The sequence below is a fragment of the Coturnix japonica genome, chromosome 19 (assembly GCF_054131305.1).
Source record: "Coturnix japonica strain WE chromosome 19, WE-NBRP24, whole genome shotgun sequence".
Taxonomy (NCBI): Eukaryota; Metazoa; Chordata; class Aves; order Galliformes; family Phasianidae; genus Coturnix; species Coturnix japonica.
Genome location: NC_140681.1, coordinates 6,655,338 through 6,673,653, shown reverse-complemented (window position 1 = coordinate 6,673,653; position 18,316 = coordinate 6,655,338). Strand labels below are relative to the sequence as shown.

Genomic DNA, 18,316 nt, shown 5'->3' with positions numbered 1-18,316 from the left:
TCGTGATCCTATTAACTACTATAGGGTGCGGTGACATTGGCAAGCTGACCCCAAAAGCCACCATGTGGGGATGTGGGACAGAGACATCCAGCAGCTCAGTTTCCAGGCAGGGTCTCTGTGCCATGAGCCCATCCCCAGGGCAAAGGAAGTGCGTAGTGTCCTTCACCCCAGTGCTGAGACAAGGGTTTTGTGAGGGGGCACCAGTAGCAAGAAAATAATAGCCCACATAAACCCACAGATGGAAAACTCTGCATCCCTGCCTCGTGAGCCACTAATACTCCCCAAACTTCCCCGCTCCTTATCTGCCTCTCCTGCACACAGTGCCTCTCCGTCTTCTGTTCCTGGCTCTCTTAACCCTTCCCACCCTTAGGAGCAAATGGCCTTATTTTGTCAGCAGGCTATTGAAGCAAAAGGGTTGTTTTGCTGAATGGAGCAAAATGGGCCATGCTTTTATGGTATTTTACTAGACACTGTGGCAAATCCTGCACATATTTGACCAAGTGTCTGTAGCATTTATCTAATCAAAGGGATCACTGTGGCCTGAGCAGGGCTGGGACGGAGGTCCCTGGGATGAGGCCACCTCGGGGCTGTGCTCTGTCTCACCACCTCCACCCTGGTGCACATCATTACTGCAATTTTGACTCAGGGCTGTTGCTGCCACAGGGGAGAACCACTCCCTGCATGAGAATAGAGGTGCTATTTTCCCAGCAGAAGATGATCACTTACTGCCAACCCCAATTAAGATATCAGGAGCTTTTCCTTGCTCTGTTTTGCTCCTTGGCTGTAAGGTAAAAGCACTCCCTGGAAGTGGTACATGATGGAAGGCGAGGACTGCCTGAATAATCCTCAGTGCTCCTAAACGTGATCAGCAAATCACTGCACCAACAGCACGTTTCACTGTGGGGCCACGGACCTCAGGGCCACACTGTGGCTAGGAGGGGTTGGGGAGTCAGGGCTGTGCTGGTGCACTGAGAAGCACAAACACAAGCAAGTTTGGAGCCCAAATTGGCAGCGTGTGGACTCGGTCACCTGGTGCTGATTGTGAAATCAAGGGGATGTTTTCAATGCAGAGCGAGCTGATGCTGAATCATTAATTGCTTGTTTTCCCGTGCCATCCAGACGACGCCGTTGGGTAATCAATTAAATCTTGCATTGTCATGTGGTGCAAATTGCACTGAAACTTGTCAGCCCTGCAGAGGAAAAGCAGGGGGCCCAGAGAGTTCCTGGGGTGGGCAGGGGGGAAGCAGGAGCCCTGCTACTCAGTGGGGTCCTGACACAACACCTTGGTGATGCCAGCAGGCGTGATGCAGCGGAGAGCTCTGCTTGGCTGAATTCATAGAAGGAAAAATCATGCTGCAGAGTCAAGCCCTGCTGCACCATAAAACACCCAATGAAACTTTTAAGAGGCCAGTGCCAGGCCAGGGTGTGTGTGACAGCAGGCAGCCCATTGCCAGGACAGAGCAGCCTGGCTGTGCCCAGCGCACCCAACCAGCCCCACTCGTCCCTTCACTATCCCTTCTGTTGCGTGCCTGGCACTCAGGCAAACCCTCACCCCAAAGGTTGTTTGGGCACAGCTCAGGAGCGGGACCTGTTTATAGGGCATTCAGCCCCTGTAAAACTGGGTTTATAGGGAAGTAAAATGAGTCCTACGTTGTTACTTTGCATAGCAACGTGTAAATCGCAATGTGGGTGCTGACCTTCCCTGGGAGGGAAAGGGAGAGGAAGGGAAATGCTTTGAGAGGGAGGGAGAGAGAGAAAGGAGGGATCAGGAGTGAAGGCAAAGAGGGGAGCACAGAGGTAGGAGCGGGGCACAGCCTTGTTTCCCAGGCAGGGATTTTTCCAGCCTTCCCAGCACTGGTGCAGCCCAGCACCAAGGTCAACAGCCCCACAAAGGTGTTCCCTGAGTGGTGAGTGCTTCTCCCCGTGTGTTCCTGGGAGCTGGGATCAGCACAGCGCCTCGAGATGCAATCATAAACAGTCAACAAGAATCACCGCAGCTCCACCAAAAAGAAAAAAAAAAAGCCAAGCCAACAGCCAGGCAGCAGCGTTAGCCAAGTCAACAGCTACAGCCACCCAGCGTTAGCAGTGGGTGAGATGATTAAAGATTAACCCCCTGCCTCCACCCCTCTGAGGAGTATAGGTCTTGAGGCTCAGCAAATCCTTTCAGAGAAATATTTGAAATAAAAGACAACAGATAGGGGACGCAGTGAAGGCACAGAGAGGCAGTAGGGCCAATAGCCTCGGACAAGGGAATCGGCACAATCTGGCCCGTGTTTGCCGATGATAATGCGCCTTTCCAAAGCCCTGATAGACATGGAGATGGCCGATTATAGCGCAGCGCTGGACCCGGCGTACACCACCCTGGAGTTTGAGAACATGCAGGTGCTGGCCATGGGCAGCGGTAAGTCCCCTCCGGTGGCGACGGGACGATGCATCCCCAGGGTGGTCACTGAATGGACTGGGGAGGGTGGGGGGCACGGTGGGGATCCTGCTGCCCCCAGAGGGAAAGCGAGGTGCCAGAGAGGTGCCCTGGAGCCTCGGGAATGGGATTTGTGGTTCTCAGCAGCCTTCAGACTGAGCTGAGGGCAGAGGGGTCTTGTCAGTCCTGGGCTCCCACAGAAAGGAATAAAAGAACCAAGAAGTGCCAACAAACTGCTACCTGTGGCTCAGCAGAAAGCCAGCCCTGTTCTGTAAGAGCAGCTGGAGCTGAATCTTCCCAACAGCAGAAAGCTGCTTGGTGCATGGCCAGGGTGCAAATCATCCCAAAATGCCACCCAAGGGCTGCTCTGAGGCCACGGCCCCGCAGTTGCTGCTGTGCAGGGGGAGCACGGGGCCTGCAGTGCTGCAGGGCTAAGGGGGGGACCCGGCTGGAAGGGAGACAGCAGCCCTGGTTAGGGGGAGATGGGCTCCCTCAGCAAGGTGGGATCACACTGAACCTGCTAGAATTTGCAATAGTGGCCCATCCAGTGCAGCGCCAGCAGCACAGCTTTCCTCAGGATGAAACTCTGCTCCCCATGAAACTGAAGCTGCACATCTCCCTGCCCAGGGCTGGCCCTACATGCCCCAAAGCCACTCCTTAGCCCCACCAGTGAGCAGCTGAACCTTTGGGACAAGGCACAGCTCCACTCCCAGCAGGGAGAAGCCAGGGGACCTGCCCTGCACAGGGGCTGTGAGCTGGGTTCTGCTACATCTGGGGGTCCTACAGGACTGGCCCAGGCACAGTGTCACATCCCACAGCCTATGGGCAGATGAGCCAGCTGGGTTATGGGGCATTGGCTCTGCGCTGCATGTGCTCAGCACCTGGCAAGAGGCAGGTACCACACAAATTAAATACAACTCCAAATGAATGGCCGTTAAACTCACTTCACCACAGCAGCCAGAAGTCCATGTTTCTGGCATTATAAAAGTAAGCTTAACTGGAAAGTTATCCATTAAGAAATTGTTCTATTTCTGGTCAGCTCTTAGATCAAGAGGGTGAGATTTCTTTGGTAACTTCCTTACCTGTTTGCAGCATGATACACACGCTGCTAGAGGAGATTTATGTGAACCATCACAGATGAGCATAGTGATTGGGTATGGGTTGGCTCTGTTTTCCTCTCTTGCAAAGCTCCACATTTCAATGGAACTGAAAACCTAACATTCTTCCTGGAAGAAGCATCATCCAGCATCACCCAGCTGAGCCCTTGGAACGCAGTCAGAGGAGGGACCTGGGAGGAAAGCTGCTTGCTCTGCCCTGCAGGACTGAGGGACACATGGGCCCGGCACTGAGGAGCAGAGGAAGGAGCCTCCAGAGCTGGCACAGGAACACAGCTCCTCAGCCCTGCAGTACAGCAGGGTGTGCCGGGCCTGGAGAGAGCAAACTGTGACTCAGGAGAGCAATAGAGGAAAGATGTGAGGAATTAGAAAGAAAGCAGGCAGGGAAATGAGAGCTGCTAAAAGAGCTGGTGGAGATGCCCTGCATGAGCTCACTGCTGGGATCACAGCAGGCACCCCAGGTCACTTGTACCCACACATCTACATCAAGGGGCAGCATGAGGAGGTTGTGTACATCCTGCTGCAGAGCCCACTTCAACCCATTTCCTGCTAAACAGAAACTAAAGTTGAAGCCCTACACCTGATGTACTTACCTTAACCCTCTACAACTCACAGTTCCCAGTCAGCAAAGGCACCCCCCATATCCTGGGACCAGCCCTCTCAGAGCATTTATCCTTCTGCAGCCCCTCTCTGATGGGAGCCAGGTGGGAGCAAATGCGGCCCTCCTGGGTAAGTGTTAATTGCATCCCTGCCAAACCCAATGGGGGTGTGGGGAAGGAGAAGGTGAGAGGGGAGATGAGGAGCACTGAGCTGTTCCCCATAGCCTTGGGGAGGTCAGTGCTCACCCCTCAAAGTGACTGCCAGGCCCTCAGAAATGCAAGGTGAATGTTCTCTGGGAGCCCTGTTGGTTGTACAATGCCCACCTCTGTGCTATGGGATGCAGGCTGGGTCACGAGCAGTGCCTGAGAGGTCCTCCTTGCTATTCTGTCATGCTCTGAGCCTCTGTTGGCCTGCTGATCTCCACTGCTGTCCTTTGAGAGGGCTGTTAGGATTGACATATTCCGGTGTTAAAGTCTCAGTAGGTTTCTATGGCTTTGTAGATCCTAGGTGTATCATTTGCAAACGGGATTTCCTCTGAGTCCCATGCTGATACAAGAAAATGTGCTTGGGAGGGGACAATTAGATCAACTGAATAGTGAGCTGATCCCTTCAGCCTTGGGGTTTGTTTGGCTTGCCGGAGGGATTTTAGTCTAGGGCTTGTATGGTTTTGAGCCTTTCAGGTGTTCTCTCCTACACAGGCTGCTGCAATTCCCCACCCTCCCAAAAACACACTACACATACCAGTCCCCTTACAGCTTGTAAGGACTGCAGGGTGCATCTCACATCCCATACTCTGGAAGGTACCCAGCATACAGCCTTCGCCATGTTATAGTGCTGTCCTTTCTTTCTGGGTTGTCCCAGTCAGTCCCTCCTCACATGGTGGGTATTTGTCCATGAGTTCTCCAGCTGAAGCCATATGCAATTATTGTGCACTAACAGCCTCTTGAAGCCTCTTTCAGTGCAGTAACTCCAACACTTTGCTATCAAACCAGCAGCTCACCCCAAGCTGTAAAACCTCAGCTCAAACTGCACCAACTCGTTCTCTGGCCATACTGCAGAGGCCCAGAGCATCTGCAAATCCCCCAGGAATTTTGGCTGTGCTTTGTGACAGCTGCAAACGGGTTTCTGTGTATCCTGAAGGCATTGCTGGAGTCGGGCCTTTGGGAAGAGCTGCTCACCCTGGCGCAGCAGCAGCATTAGCACATTCGAGATGCAAAGACTTGGGACACCCGGAGCACCCACCACTTCTTATGACCTGCTGCAGCTGCCCAGTTCTTTGGTAACTTGCTGGAAAAGGAGTTAGGAGTTGTCAGCTGTCTGTCTCACTGTGTTCTTGCTGTGTCCTTTCCCAAGCAGACACATCTCCATCAGAAGCAGCCAACCTCAACACCTCCAACAGCATTGGGGTGAGCGCACTGTGTGCCATCTGCGGGGACCGCGCCACAGGGAAGCACTATGGGGCTTCCAGCTGCGATGGCTGCAAAGGCTTCTTCAGGAGGAGTGTGAGGAAGAACCACATGTACTCCTGCAGGTAAGGGCAGAGGGGAACAAAACAGCACCCAGCAGCTGTGCAGCAAAGCTGAGTGCTGCAGCATGGCCCTTCATCTCCTCTGTATCCTCCAGTGTCTTCCCTGACCTCATCCTCTGGCGATAAGCTCTGGACTTAGTGCATGTGAAGCACACGGCTGCTTGCAAGGCAGGGCTGTTTAGGCTGTCTGTCCAAGAAGACCCCTCCCCACAGCTCTAGTGGGAAAAGCCAAGGCTCCCAGTTCTCCTGACACCAGATCTTTTATGACAGTGCTTAAAGATCTGCTTTCTGGCATCCATTTGAGCAAATCTTAGCTTGGGGCTTTCAAAAGTGTGTTACAAACAGGCCTTCCCAGAGCTACAGAACTCTGCATGGCTGGGAGCCCTTTCATAGATCTGTATGCCTTTGTCTTTGCAAGCTTGATCAATCAGCAGCTAATCAGAGCATATTTGCAAGTGAAATTCATGCTGCAAATGGCTACCAGGCTTATGCTGCATACAGGAGATCAGTGTAATGCACCATCATCTGCAATCAATGTGGTGATACAAGTGGGTAGGGAAGGAGCTGGGTGCTTGCCATCTCCTCTCTGAAGCACGGGCAGCTCAGAGCTGCTTGTGTGCCAGTGATGCTGTCCAGAGGTCAGCAAGAACCTCCTGGAGCCAACACTGCCTTGGAGAGATGTGGGGACTTCAGCCCACTTCTACCCCTCTCCTCTCCCTCTCCCTCTCCCTCTCCCTCTCCCTCTCCCTCTCCCTCTCCCTCTCCCTCTCCCTCTCCCTCTCCCTCTCCCTCTCCCTTCTCACAGGCTCAGTCTCACTGCTCTTCACTCCTCTGTTTCTCCCCAGGTTTAACAGGCAGTGTGTGGTAGACAAAGACAAAAGAAACCAGTGCCGATACTGCAGGCTTAAGAAGTGCTTCCGAGCAGGGATGAAGAAGGAAGGTGGGTGCCTTCCCCTCCCTGCCCTCAGCACAGACCAGCCCTCCCTCATGGCAGGACAGGGAGATGCTGGATGTTGCCATGAGCCCCAGGCAGGTCCAGCTGCCCACTTTAAGCCATACAGAGCCCTTGCACTCAGTTAAGCTTCAATCTCAGTTCCAGGGGCCCTATTCAGATGCCAAGAGAGAGCCACCAGCCCATGCCCATGTCCCAGAACTGACCACCCCCCCCCCACCTTGTACCCACAAGTCACATCCACAGCTTTCAGCTTCTCACACTGAGATGCACGAAGCTCAGAAGAGGCCTGAGTCATTCAGGAGCACTTTGGGAGAACTGCTGTGTCACCTACAAATCCATGTCTGGACAGGTGGCTCCAGCAAAGCGTGCAACAACCCTTTTGCATCACAGTTTGCTCACGAGGATGTAGGTCCTTTAGGGCCCTGTGCAGAGCTGAGTTGTATCTGATACATCAGCCATAGCAGGGACACCTGGGGCTGCTGGTGGCCCTGTCATGCTAGTAGCCCCACTGCTGGCCCTGCTGGAGGAGAAACAAAAGTCCTGCCCCAAGGATGCCAGCCTGCGGGAAGGCCTCTGAGCAGGAACACGTCTTCCTATTACAGTAAATGAGGTGTTGCAAGGAACTGGGCTTGACTTTCCTTTAGAACACAGGAATCCTCCTCTCCCTGCAGAGCCCGCTCATCCCATGCCCGGAGCTTTGCTGCTGTCTGTTAATATTCAATAGAAGTTACATTAGGTGCATGACCAGCTAATACTGAGCAAACATTTGGAAAACATCATGGCGTGACTGAACTCGGGGGCCTGCTACTGATAACAAGCAGCATAACCTTGAGAGCTCCTATTTACAGCCGCTGACTGCAGGGCTTTGCTTCTGGCCCAGCCTCATTATTGCTTTTTATCAGGCAGATTTATACATTGAGAACGTATCAATCCAGAGAGCCGCCGGCCTAAGGCAGAGACTGTTCTGTTTCCCCTGCCATCGATCAATACCTTGTTTGAGCAGATGGCTTTGGGTGACTGCCTTGGCTATGGTGAGTTACGGCCAACCCACAGCCCCATGGCACAGAGAGACTCACAGCCCAGGCCCTTCTCTAGAGCACACCAAGTAGGGAGGAATGCTGGGCTCATACCTGCCTGGGGCTCTCTCTACATTAAGGTATAAGGGTGCTCTGTGGCTCTGCATAGATGCATAGGAGCTATTCTGCATTTCCTTCCTTATTGAAGCTGAGAGAGATGTTTGCAAACTGCACCTACGCAGCACAAGAGCTTCCTAAATGCAGCTCACAGATGTTGCACGGACAGATAAAATAGCTGTGCACATACCTGGCTGCTTGATTTCACATATAAGCTATGGGCTGCCTGCATGAGCATGGCCGCACTCTCAGACATTCCCTTAAGAAACAGATCCTATACCTTGAAATCAAAACACTGAGAAACAGATCCCTTGAGATGAAACTCTCCCATTGAGCTCAGCAGGTTTTGAGCCAAGTGCTGGGGTTCTGGAACACCCCAGTCCCCACAAAACCAAGTATAGACAGTGTGAAAAAAGAAGGACCAAACGTAATCAGCTCCTGCAGGCATCACGTCACAAACCAGACACAGCTGCACCTTTGCCTTGGCAGGCAGGGAAGCTGGGAAACTGCAGCTCAGGAAGTGGTCCAAAGCCTTGCGAAAGGGAACGCTGTGAGGCTCTGATAGCTTTTGCTGTGTGTTTCCATGAACAACCTGCAGCTGTGCCAAAATCCTCTCTTGCAGCTGTACAAAATGAACGGGACCGAATCAGCACCCGAAGATCAAGTTATGAAGACAGCAGCTTGCCCTCCATCAATGTCTTACTGCAGGCAGAAGTCCTGGCACAACAGGTACCTGTTCTTTCCTTTTTGGCCAATACAAAGCATCAGGCACTAGGGCTGCCGAGTAGTTAACAGCAGAGTCTTCAAATTACCAACTCCTTTCTAAGCAACTTATCTGCCAACTCAACACTGGTTTCTCAAAGGCATCCATTACCTGAAACCAGCCCTTCAATGCTCCTGGAACTGTGCTGCAATAATAGCCAATGGTCTGTTCTGCTCTGATTTCTGCTGGAAGAGAACTGGGCAGTGATCGCAATCCAAGGAGCTGTGGCCTTGCACAGGCAGCCTCCCATCCCCAGTGCCTGTCAGGAACTCCTGATTTCAGGTTGCCTGCTCAGTTTTATGAGCAATCGGTTTCATGCTTCTTTTTCTTTAATGTAGATATTCCTTCCAGTGTTTGCTTGAAGTTCCTGATTTCCACAAGCGTACTGCCAAAGCTCACATCCTGAGCATTCACCAAATGGAAAACAACTATTTAAACATCTATCCCTTTTTCCTCATGAAAACAAAGATGGGTTCAAGCTGGAGTGGCAGTCCGTGTTCATGTGGCCCTGCAGATGGCCCCCAGGACAGGGCTCTATGCTAGGGATGGCTGTAAGGACACCCCCTTCAAGGGGGGATATGCCAGAAGGGCTGTGGGCCAAACCTATACAGCAGAGGCACATCCCAGCTCATCCCATGTCTCACTTCATCCTACACAAGTCCTAATGTATTTACATACCCTCTGAAAATAACATTGGTGCTGCTCCCAGAGAGGTGAGATCATGGGGTCTCGAGTCACCAGACCTACAAGGGACGGGCATTCCTGGGGCCCTGAATCCTGTAGTGACACGAGGTGGAGGGTTCGAGTGGGGTCTGCTGATAAAACTACAGCTATTGACAAATGTAAGGGAGCTGTCGCTCTCCCACAGAGCACATATATATTCATTAAACAAGGCAGACTCCAGCACGCTAACTTCTATATGCCTGGCTAATTAGAACAAGATACTGCTGAGGAGCTGTTTTCTCCAAGATCTTGGGTCACTCACTCAGAAGGTTTTATTTGCTAAGCCTTCCGGGGCTTTCTGATTAGGGTAATACATGGTGAGATTTTTACAATCTTATTTATTCAATAATAGCTGTAGAGCTGGAGAACTTCCAGGTAACGCAACCTGAAAAAAACCTGGGGTGGCATTTGGACTCCATTTCCTTAGGGAGGTGGCAGGGTCTGAGCGGGCAGGAAGAGGACAGGAAGAGCTGATGTTGTACATGAGCAGAGAGGGCAGGCGGAGGGCAGTGATGGGGTTGAGTTAATTGCTTACAGAAGCATGAGGATGAAGTAGTGACGAAGGGCAAGTTGTCAGATGAGCTGGGTGACCAGCTAAGCGTGGGAACAGGGCAGGAAGCTGGTGCCTGAGCTTGAGATGTTCTTCCTTGGAGTAATGGTACTTGCAGAGCTCTTGGTGTATTAAATGTCCCAGTTTGCCTCTGCAGTCACAAATCATTCTCAATGCAAAAACATGGTAATCTCACTGCTGGTGTCTGCTAAACACAGCACCCAAACCTTCCCAGGCCTAAGATTTGTCTGTGCTCCTGCTGAGGGATCCTTTCTCTCTTCCCAGATATCATCCCCAGTCCTTGTGATGAATGGAGACATCCGAGGGAAGAAGATCGCCAACATCGCCGACGTGTGCGAGTCCATGAAGCAGCAGCTTTTGGTGCTGGTGGAGTGGGCCAAGTACATCCCTGCGTTCTGTGAGCTGCCCCTGGATGACCAGGTGAGCCCCGTCCCCCCACCTCGCTCTGCCCCGGTGATGACATCCAAAAGCAAAACGAGGGCTGAGACCTTCAAAGAAAATGAGCATTGTTTGCTCTGCTGTCGTGACCGCCAGGCTGATTGGGAGCAGCATCCATACAATGCCACTGCAGGCCATCTGATGTGGGATAATCAGCCGATGAGCACAGTGGTGATAACAGTGAGCTCAAGTTAGGTACACAATCAGGTGTGCATTTTGTATGGATCTGCCAGTCAGTTGTTCCTCAGAGAGATACAGAGAGGTGTTTCCTGCTGAACCCAAACATCAGAGGTCTGCAGCAGATGTTACAGGACATGGCTGTGCCCTGGCGTGTGAGGGAGGTGGGCAGGGACATCACTTCTGGAGGCAGCCAGCGTGGTTCATGTCCCACATAGGAAGGAACTCAGGGATTCCCATTTAGCCAATGTGCAGTCAAAAAATCAGCCTGGATCAGACTCCGATCCTATTACAGAAAGTGAGAGCATCCAGCTGGTCACAAAACCCCATTTGCTCACATTTGCACAGCAAAGAGGCTGCAGCATAGCAGAGACCCAGGGCAGTGCTGCATAACCTCCTGCATCCTTCTGCCATTTGGAACAGAGGCAGTAAACCCGGTTAACAGCTCTGCAAACGACAGCAATTTCCACATGAGCTCATTTTACAGTCGTGGGGCTGTCAGACTTTTCAACAGAAGAAAAGTTTGGCAGCCCCGCCATTGTACAATCAAAACCTAATAAGGAGATCCGAGCCCTTCCCACAGGGGAGGAGGCACTCAGCTCCTCAACTGAAGGAGGTCTGCTATGGTTATCCTGAGCTGTTGTCCTACAACAGGCAGTTCCCGAAGGGCTTTGGAGGGAAGAAGTGATGCATCAAAAGGAATTAATGACATCCACGCTTTCAAGGGACACAGTGTGAGAACAGAGACAGCAAATACCCAGGGGGAATGCAGGGAGGACAGAAATGCCAGGGAGCAGGAGTGAACAAAAATACACAGGCCTATTGCCCAAGGGGCATGAGAGCTGGTCAACATGGGAACATTTAACGCTGGGAAACGCTGGTACATTGCCACTGAAATACTGCCTGAGAATGAATCATCCCTGCCAGCACTTTCATACAGAAGGTCACACCCAACTCATTTTTCCTCTGCACCAAAATGTCGAAGCGCTGGGCTTGGTGGGGCAAAGCCATTTCATTGCAAAGTTAAAGTTCTACTTTGTTGTGTTACAACTTTTATATTTATCGTTAAAGTTCTACTTTGATGTGTTACAACTTCTATGTTTACCCTGGCTGAGAACAGGACGATGTACTGATGTACCTCAGGCTGATCACCAAAAGAACAAATATCACTTAAGAGGGTTTTGCCACGTTGAAGTAAATTACACGAACTCTGCTCAAAGAGAAAAAAAATCCCACAGATTCAATGGAAACAAAGCAGCATTTCTGCTTCCTGAGCTTTTCTTCAATTCCTAACAGGCAGGAGAGCTCCCCGTGAGGCCCCATTCCCCACTGGGAAGCACAGTCTTTTCAACCTCCTCAAGTTTTCAGCAGATGGGGAAGCTCAGTTTTGAGCAGCTCTGCTCATTAGCAGCAGCCCAGCGAACACATCCACCCATGTTTGGATAGCGATAGAGAGAGGCTAGATTTTGGCATACAGATAAAAGCTCCCCAGCATCGTGCCTGCATAGCCTTTTTGCAAGGACATCCACTCTGTTTATTTTGCATAACTCTTTTACACCCTCTGAAAAAAACAAGCCCTCTCTCAGACATCAGCATCTTTTCTAATCAGTGCTTTCTTCCCCAGGTGACACACGCTCCGGACATTTCGGGCAGGGTAGGGCTTTGCTTGGCTTTGTCAGATGCTGAGAGATAACACAGTGAGGAAGGGAATCATCCCCAACAGGACACACTTTTCAGAATCTCTCCTTTAATGTTTAATGATTGTTTTCTTCAGCAGAGGATCCTGGCTGGACATTAAGAGGCCTCTGTGTCATGCTGTCCAATTGTTAACTTCTGTTTCTGCCTAAATCTCTGAAATTTTTAACTGAAGGAGAGCAAAAGATTCAGAACATTCTCAGGAGCCAATGGAGGGTGTAAAATGAAACACTTCAATCATTAACGCCAGGGCAGAAAAACATCCCCTTGGCTTCCCTGGCCCAAACGCCCATTGCTGCAGAGGGAGCAGGTGACCAGAAGGTGACCCCAGCAGCCAGTGGACGTGGGTCTCCACAAGTGGGATTTCAGCAGGAGGTGGGCACTGCTGAGAGATAAAGAGCAAGCAAAACATCAAAACATCATCTCCTCTCACACAGGCACTTGGAGAAGAATCATTCCTGGGCCACTGGGCCACTCAGCCTCGTGTCTGTCTCTGTATCACACAAGTAACGCAGCCCTACTCTTACAGGTGGCACTGCTGCGGGCACATGCAGGTGAACATCTGTTACTGGGAGTTGCCAAGAGGTCCATGGTGTTCAAGGATGTCTTGCTGCTAGGTAAAGAGTGCACTACTGCTCCCCACCAACTGCTTCTGCTAAGCTTCCCTGCCAGGCTGAAGGGGTGGGTGGCTCAGTGTCTGTGGGCATCCCTTCTGCAGGTGGACTGAGCCCTTCTCTGTTTTAGGGAGCCAAGCACAAGCTTTAGGTGTAGCTAGGCCTGGCTCACACTCACATCAATGACATGTTGCTGTGGCAAACATGGGGGAGAGTGAACATCAATATAGCTCCCTCAGGTCAGCACGAGCAGGCAGTGATATGGCTGAGAAAACAGCTCTTGCTCCTTAGGCAGCTTCTCCTTGCTTGAGTGGTTCCCAAAAGGCCGCTCTGGCAACTCAGATCAGCATTTCTGGTGGGCTATGCTAGGGATGGGGTAGAAACAGAAACTTCTCAAGGCTTCCACTGTAACATTATCTCAACATTAGTCCCCTGGATTTTGAACTCTTTGCTACCCTTATGAAGGCTTGGGCAGTGCCAAGGTGATGGTCTCTGTGCTGCTTGTCCAAAGGGAATGACCACATCGTCCCACGGAACTGCCCTGAGCTGGTAGAGGTGAGCCGCGTGGCCATCCGCATCCTAGATGAGCTGGTCCTCCCCTTCCAGGAGCTGCAGATAGACGACAATGAATACGCCTGCTTGAAAGCCATCATCTTCTTCGACCCAGGTATGAGTCAGCTTGCAGCAGGCAAGGGTCACCAGCACAGGGTAATGCCCACTAATACCAGCTGGGAGTTGTGGAAATGCTGCCTGATCTCCCAAGCCCAAACTGTTCTTAAAGGGAGGAGTGAAGTCAATACCTGCTGCTACAGGCTATAGAGTATCACTGAGCTCACCCCAGCCTGCACCCAGAGCTCATGCTATTGCTGAAGGACAGTCACTAGGGGAGCAGCCTGGATGGATTTACTCTGTGTGTTGTTTCAGATGCCAAAGGACTGAGCGATCCCTCTAAGATCAAGCGGATGAGGTACCAGGTGCAGGTCAGCCTGGAGGACTACATCAATGACAGGCAATACGACTCACGGGGCCGCTTTGGAGAGCTGCTGTTGCTGCTGCCTGTGCTGCAGAGCATCACCTGGCAGATGATAGAGCAGATCCAGTTTGTCAAGCTCTTTGGTATGGCTAAGATCGACAACCTGCTGCAGGAGATGCTGCTGGGAGGTGAGTATGTGAGGGTCCTGCAAGAGGACTCTCAGTGCTCCCCAATCACCATCCTCTTGGGAACCACATAGCCATTGTTCTCCACCTGAAAGAGGTGGAGACAGCCCATAAGCAGGTCAGCACCTTGACCCACGTGAAAACATCTCCCCTTGTCAATTGCAGTGATAATGCAGAGTACTCCATTTCTATTCCCCTAAAGAGCTGCTTTACTTTGCAACACCCAAACTCCTACCAGCCAGCTGTTTTACTAGTCCTCCTCTGTCAGAAGAGAGCCAGCAAAACTAAAGGGTCTGAAAGATCAGCTTGATAGCGTGTGTCTGCCCACCTGAGCTGCCTCTGTCTGTCACTGTGGCAACTAAGGTGATATGCATGTTTTTAGGTTCATCAAGTGAAACGCCACATGCTCACCACCCCTTGCATCCTCATCTGATCCAGGAGAACCTGGGAACAAACGTCATTGTGGCCAACACAATGCCTCCTCAGATGCACAACGGGCAGATGTGTGAGTATCACCAGGGAGATGGGAGCTCTCCAGTGTGTGGAGGTAGTTTCTACCTTGCAAGGAAATTTCAATGCAAGATAGAGTCTCTGATCAAGTGTGTGAGAAATTCCTATGCACAAAGGAGGCAAAGACAAACAGAGAAGAGGGTTAGATTAGATTAGACTAAATTAACTGATTCAACAAGATGTTCCCTGTCAGACTGCGACTTTTACATAGCCCTTAAATTCAGGGATGAATGATCCCCTCCAGTGCCTATAATGAAATCAGAGGAAAGGCTCCCCTTCCCCTGAAAGCCTCAAACACAGACCACTCCCACTGCAAAAACACAGGAGAATCTGATCCACCACTCAGGGCTCCCACATGGGAATTTGGACTGAATTCAGCTCCACTCAGCTGACCAAAGAGTGTTGTTAAAAGGTGAAAAGGCAGCAGCTCCCTTCATCCACTGCTCATTATTGTGGCACTTCCAGGACAACTGTTCAGGTCTGCATGTCAAAGCTGCCATGCAGCCAACATACAGGCCATTAGGAGCTAGGGGTTAGCTACAGAGCCTCATGCTTACACCTGGACCTCACACAGACAAGACAAATCCCAGTGTCATCAGGTCTATGTGACCCTCTCCTAATTTTACTTTTCTCTCTGTAGCTACTCCAGAAACTCCTCAGCCATCTCCACCCGCGGGCTCAGGGCCAGAGCAGTACAAGCTACTGCCCGGAGCCATTGCAACCGTGGCAAAACAGCCCACCTCCATCCCACAGCCTGCCATCACAAAGCAGGAGGTCATCTAGCAGCCTGCAGAGCAGCCGGCCACATTTAGAAGACCGTGTGGGAGAAAAGCCCGAGCAGACTCCGTCACTGTGAAAAAAAAAGCCATCCCGAGGTCCTCGGGCACCAGCACACGGACTTGCTTATCGGACTAGCCCACCACTACAAAAGCTGTCTTCCTGCAGCTACAGACAGCACGCACCATGGAGAGCCTCGAGTCATAGAACTAAGACTGAAGCCTTACTGAAACCCACGTTCCTTGGAAGAAGGGCCAGACTGCTGCCTTTCCCCATCAGGAGGCTGCAGTGCCTGGCTGGGGACGCTGCAGTTAGCTGTTTCGCCATTGCTACCTCTCAGCATCCATTCATTGTACACCAGACCCTGTGAACAAGTGATCCTCCAAACCAGGAGGCTGTGCTGGGTGAAAGGAAAGGCTTCATTGCCCCAGGAGCACTGCTGCATCAAAGTACGCTGGGGTTTGCCCGGCAGCACTGTCAGAACTGCTCCTCAGGCTCAGCCCATCCCAGACCTTTCCTTGGTCACTCTTCAGCAACCCTCAGCCAGGTCTAACAAATCTTTCCAGCTGATGCTGGGGCAAAGTCTGTTCCACCAAGAGTCTCCACTGTTTGGACCCTTCTGCCTTTGGATGGGTTTTGCTGTTTCCTCACTGTGGCTGCCCCCCACCTCAAGCCTCAGAGGCAGCCACTGCCAAACCCTTCACACTGCTGCCTTCTCACCACCCATATAGGGCAGCTGGGGATTCAGGAAAAGTCACCTAGTGGGATGGGGCCGGCCCTGCACAGGCTGGTTGTGGGCAGCACTGCCTGAAATATCAGCCAGCCCAGTGCTGCCCCTGAGCAGCCAGAGAACCATGTGGTGCTGGTTCAGAAGAAGCATGGGCAGGACATGGGAAGGGGAGAGAGCCTCACACACGGGCTGCCCAATGCCAGGGGATTTGTGACCCAGTAGTTCAGTTCAGAGCCAGCTTAACGCTGAGGTACGTGTCCAGTTCAGTGCCACTCCCTTTGCGTAGAGTGAGTGGCTGATAACAGATTTATAGGGCTTCGTAACAGGATAAGAATTCCTTATGGCTCCTGCAGATCTCAGAGGGTTTGGGAGCGGTCACCTCAAAGCAGAGCACTTCGAGTCCTGCTGTGAGGACTGACACAGGTCAGGGCCAGATCCCTGCAGCCTGCACCATCAGTGCTGCCCCAGCTGTGCCCTGGTCTCCTGCTGCCCAGTCCTTCTTCCAGGGCTGCAGTTGCACCGATACAACCTTTGGTTTACAGCTGAAATCAGGCCAGCTCATTCCTGGAGCTCACAAAGCAACTTCAGGCTTCCCTTCTCACTCATTGCTGGCAGCACCAAGGCAGAGGCACCAAGAAAACCTGGAATGAGAGCTTTTCATCAGAAGAGACTCAACAGCAGCAAATGCACAGCACCTGTGATCTGGGAAACCCAGCATGGAAGAAAACAACCCTGGTTCAGCGCTGGGGCAGCAGCAGGTCTAACCATCCATAGACCATGTTCCTGAGGGTCCCAGCCTCATGGTTGGATGCCCACAGCTGCCGAGGGGCCCAGAGAGGCCCCTGGGATGGATCTGAGCTGAGCCAGAGGAGCTGCAGATCCCTCCCTTGATCACCAATGCAAAAAGGAACCGCCTCGCCTCGCGCTGGTGGCATCCCGAGTATTGTATTGTCTCTCAGAGCTGGTGACATTATACCCAGTAATTTATTGCAATGATGAAGCCAATCACTTTCTGTAAATTATTTTGTAAATCACATTGATTATTTATAATTGGGAAATTAAATGCAAAAAAAAAACAACAAAAAAACCAACCAACCTTCACAACCAGGCTGTCTTTTCCAACCCCATTTCCTGCATGCAGAGCTACTCTGTGGGGAACCATTTTGGTCCATTTACACCAAGCATTCCTCAATACTGTACATCCATTTTTGCTGCTTACTGCCTTCCAATGGAAACAGAGGAATATTTCTTCACTAGAGTTTGTATTCATTAAAAAATAAGAAGAAAAAAGATAATAAATAAATGCCAAACTATTTTCTAACTTTTCCCAGACAGCTGGATTTCTTTCTTCTGGGAGGAGTTCTTATAAACCAAGGAGTACACCCCCCTGCTGCTATGAGCACAAAGCATTTGTGCATTAAGGAAACAACCCAAACAAGTGTTTGATGCTGCTGCTGCTTCATGGCAATCCTAATGTTAGCTGGAGTCTGAGGCCCTCAGGCCACATGTGCCAGAAGCATAAGACAGAATGGCAAACTCAATTTTCATTAAAAAACAAACAAACACACATGAAGAATAAATATTTACCTTCTACGATTACAGAGAGCTTAAAAAATTAACCTCGCTCTGAGTGCCAAGCAATGGAAGCCTAAATATGTTATTAGCATTCTGAACCCATGAATTTTGAGGTCCTTGTTGCATTTTAAAGGCTATTTTGGAGCAGTTTGGGTGATGATTCTGCTTTGGCTAACACACATCCAGCTACTGCTGGCAGCAGGTACAGCCGAAAGCAGGCAAAGCCTACAGGGCACAATGAGACAATAAAGTGAAAGTCAGCCTGTCACCTGTCATAAAGGTGAAGAAATACACCAACAATTAGAGAAGGCTCTTAATGACCTGCTCTCCTGATCACACGAGTCTGTTCTCAGCTGCAGCATGACCAGGAAGATAACGGGAAGACAAGAGAGAGGACCAGAGTGCTGCACAGATTAGGTCAGCGGCAGAAGCACCATCCAGCTCTGATCCCCAGGAGATGCCCTGCGTGTCCCCCACCTGCTCCCCCAGTGCAAAATGAGGGCAGTCCTGCCCTGGGGGGAGCTGCAGCCTGTACCATGCACTGACCTTTAGTGACAGCTGTGTCAGTGAATGATGCCAGCAGGTATGAGATGAAAAGCTCTGCTTGAGGACTACATGGAGACAAGGCTCCACTATGAGGCCCCAGAGTAGGGCAGACCTTGAATAACACTCCCTCAACAATTGTGTTCCCTTCCCTGGCTGAGCAGCAGAGCCCCAGTGCCATGGCTGAACATGTGAACACAGTGACTGAGTGGCTGGGCCAGGCAGAAGAAGGAAGAGGTAGCAGTTCTTTGCCATGAATGTGAAATTAAACCCAGGGCTCCCCTGCCTGCCA

The 18,316-nt window shown here is 51.3% G+C and overlaps 1 protein-coding gene across 2 annotated transcripts; it reads left to right on the top strand.

Moving 5' to 3' along the window:
- Nucleotides 1-2,163: 2,163 nt before the first annotated feature.
- HNF4A (hepatocyte nuclear factor 4 alpha) lies at nucleotides 2,164-17,227 on the top strand. 2 transcript variants are annotated; one of them, XM_015881467.3, is made up of 10 exons: nucleotides 2,164-2,401; nucleotides 5,491-5,665; nucleotides 6,508-6,602; nucleotides 8,373-8,479; nucleotides 10,072-10,227; nucleotides 12,647-12,734; nucleotides 13,243-13,398; nucleotides 13,656-13,892; nucleotides 14,272-14,394; nucleotides 15,040-17,227. In XM_015881467.3, the coding sequence occupies exons 1-10, from the start codon at nucleotides 2,281-2,283 to the stop codon at nucleotides 15,180-15,182; spliced, it is 1,401 nt and encodes a 466-aa protein (XP_015736953.1). In that variant the 5' UTR covers nucleotides 2,164-2,280; the 3' UTR covers nucleotides 15,183-17,227. The 2 variants fall into 2 exon arrangements, with proteins under 2 accessions (XP_015736953.1, XP_015736952.1); XM_015881466.3 differs by having other exon boundaries at nucleotides 5,488-5,665.
- The last annotated feature ends 1,089 nt before the right edge of the window (nucleotides 17,228-18,316 follow it).

Excerpts from the sequence above, each read along its gene's own strand:
- HNF4A (XM_015881466.3), top strand. The coding sequence starts at position 2,281 with ATGATAATGCGCCTTTCCAAAGCCCTGATAGACATGGAGATGGCCGAT. Across the intron at positions 10,228-12,646 it reads AGCTGCCCCTGGATGACCAG|GTGGCACTGCTGCGGGCACA; the intron begins GTGAGCCCCGTC and ends CTACTCTTACAG. Across the intron at positions 14,395-15,039 it reads GATGCACAACGGGCAGATGT|CTACTCCAGAAACTCCTCAG; the intron begins GTGAGTATCACC and ends TTCTCTCTGTAG.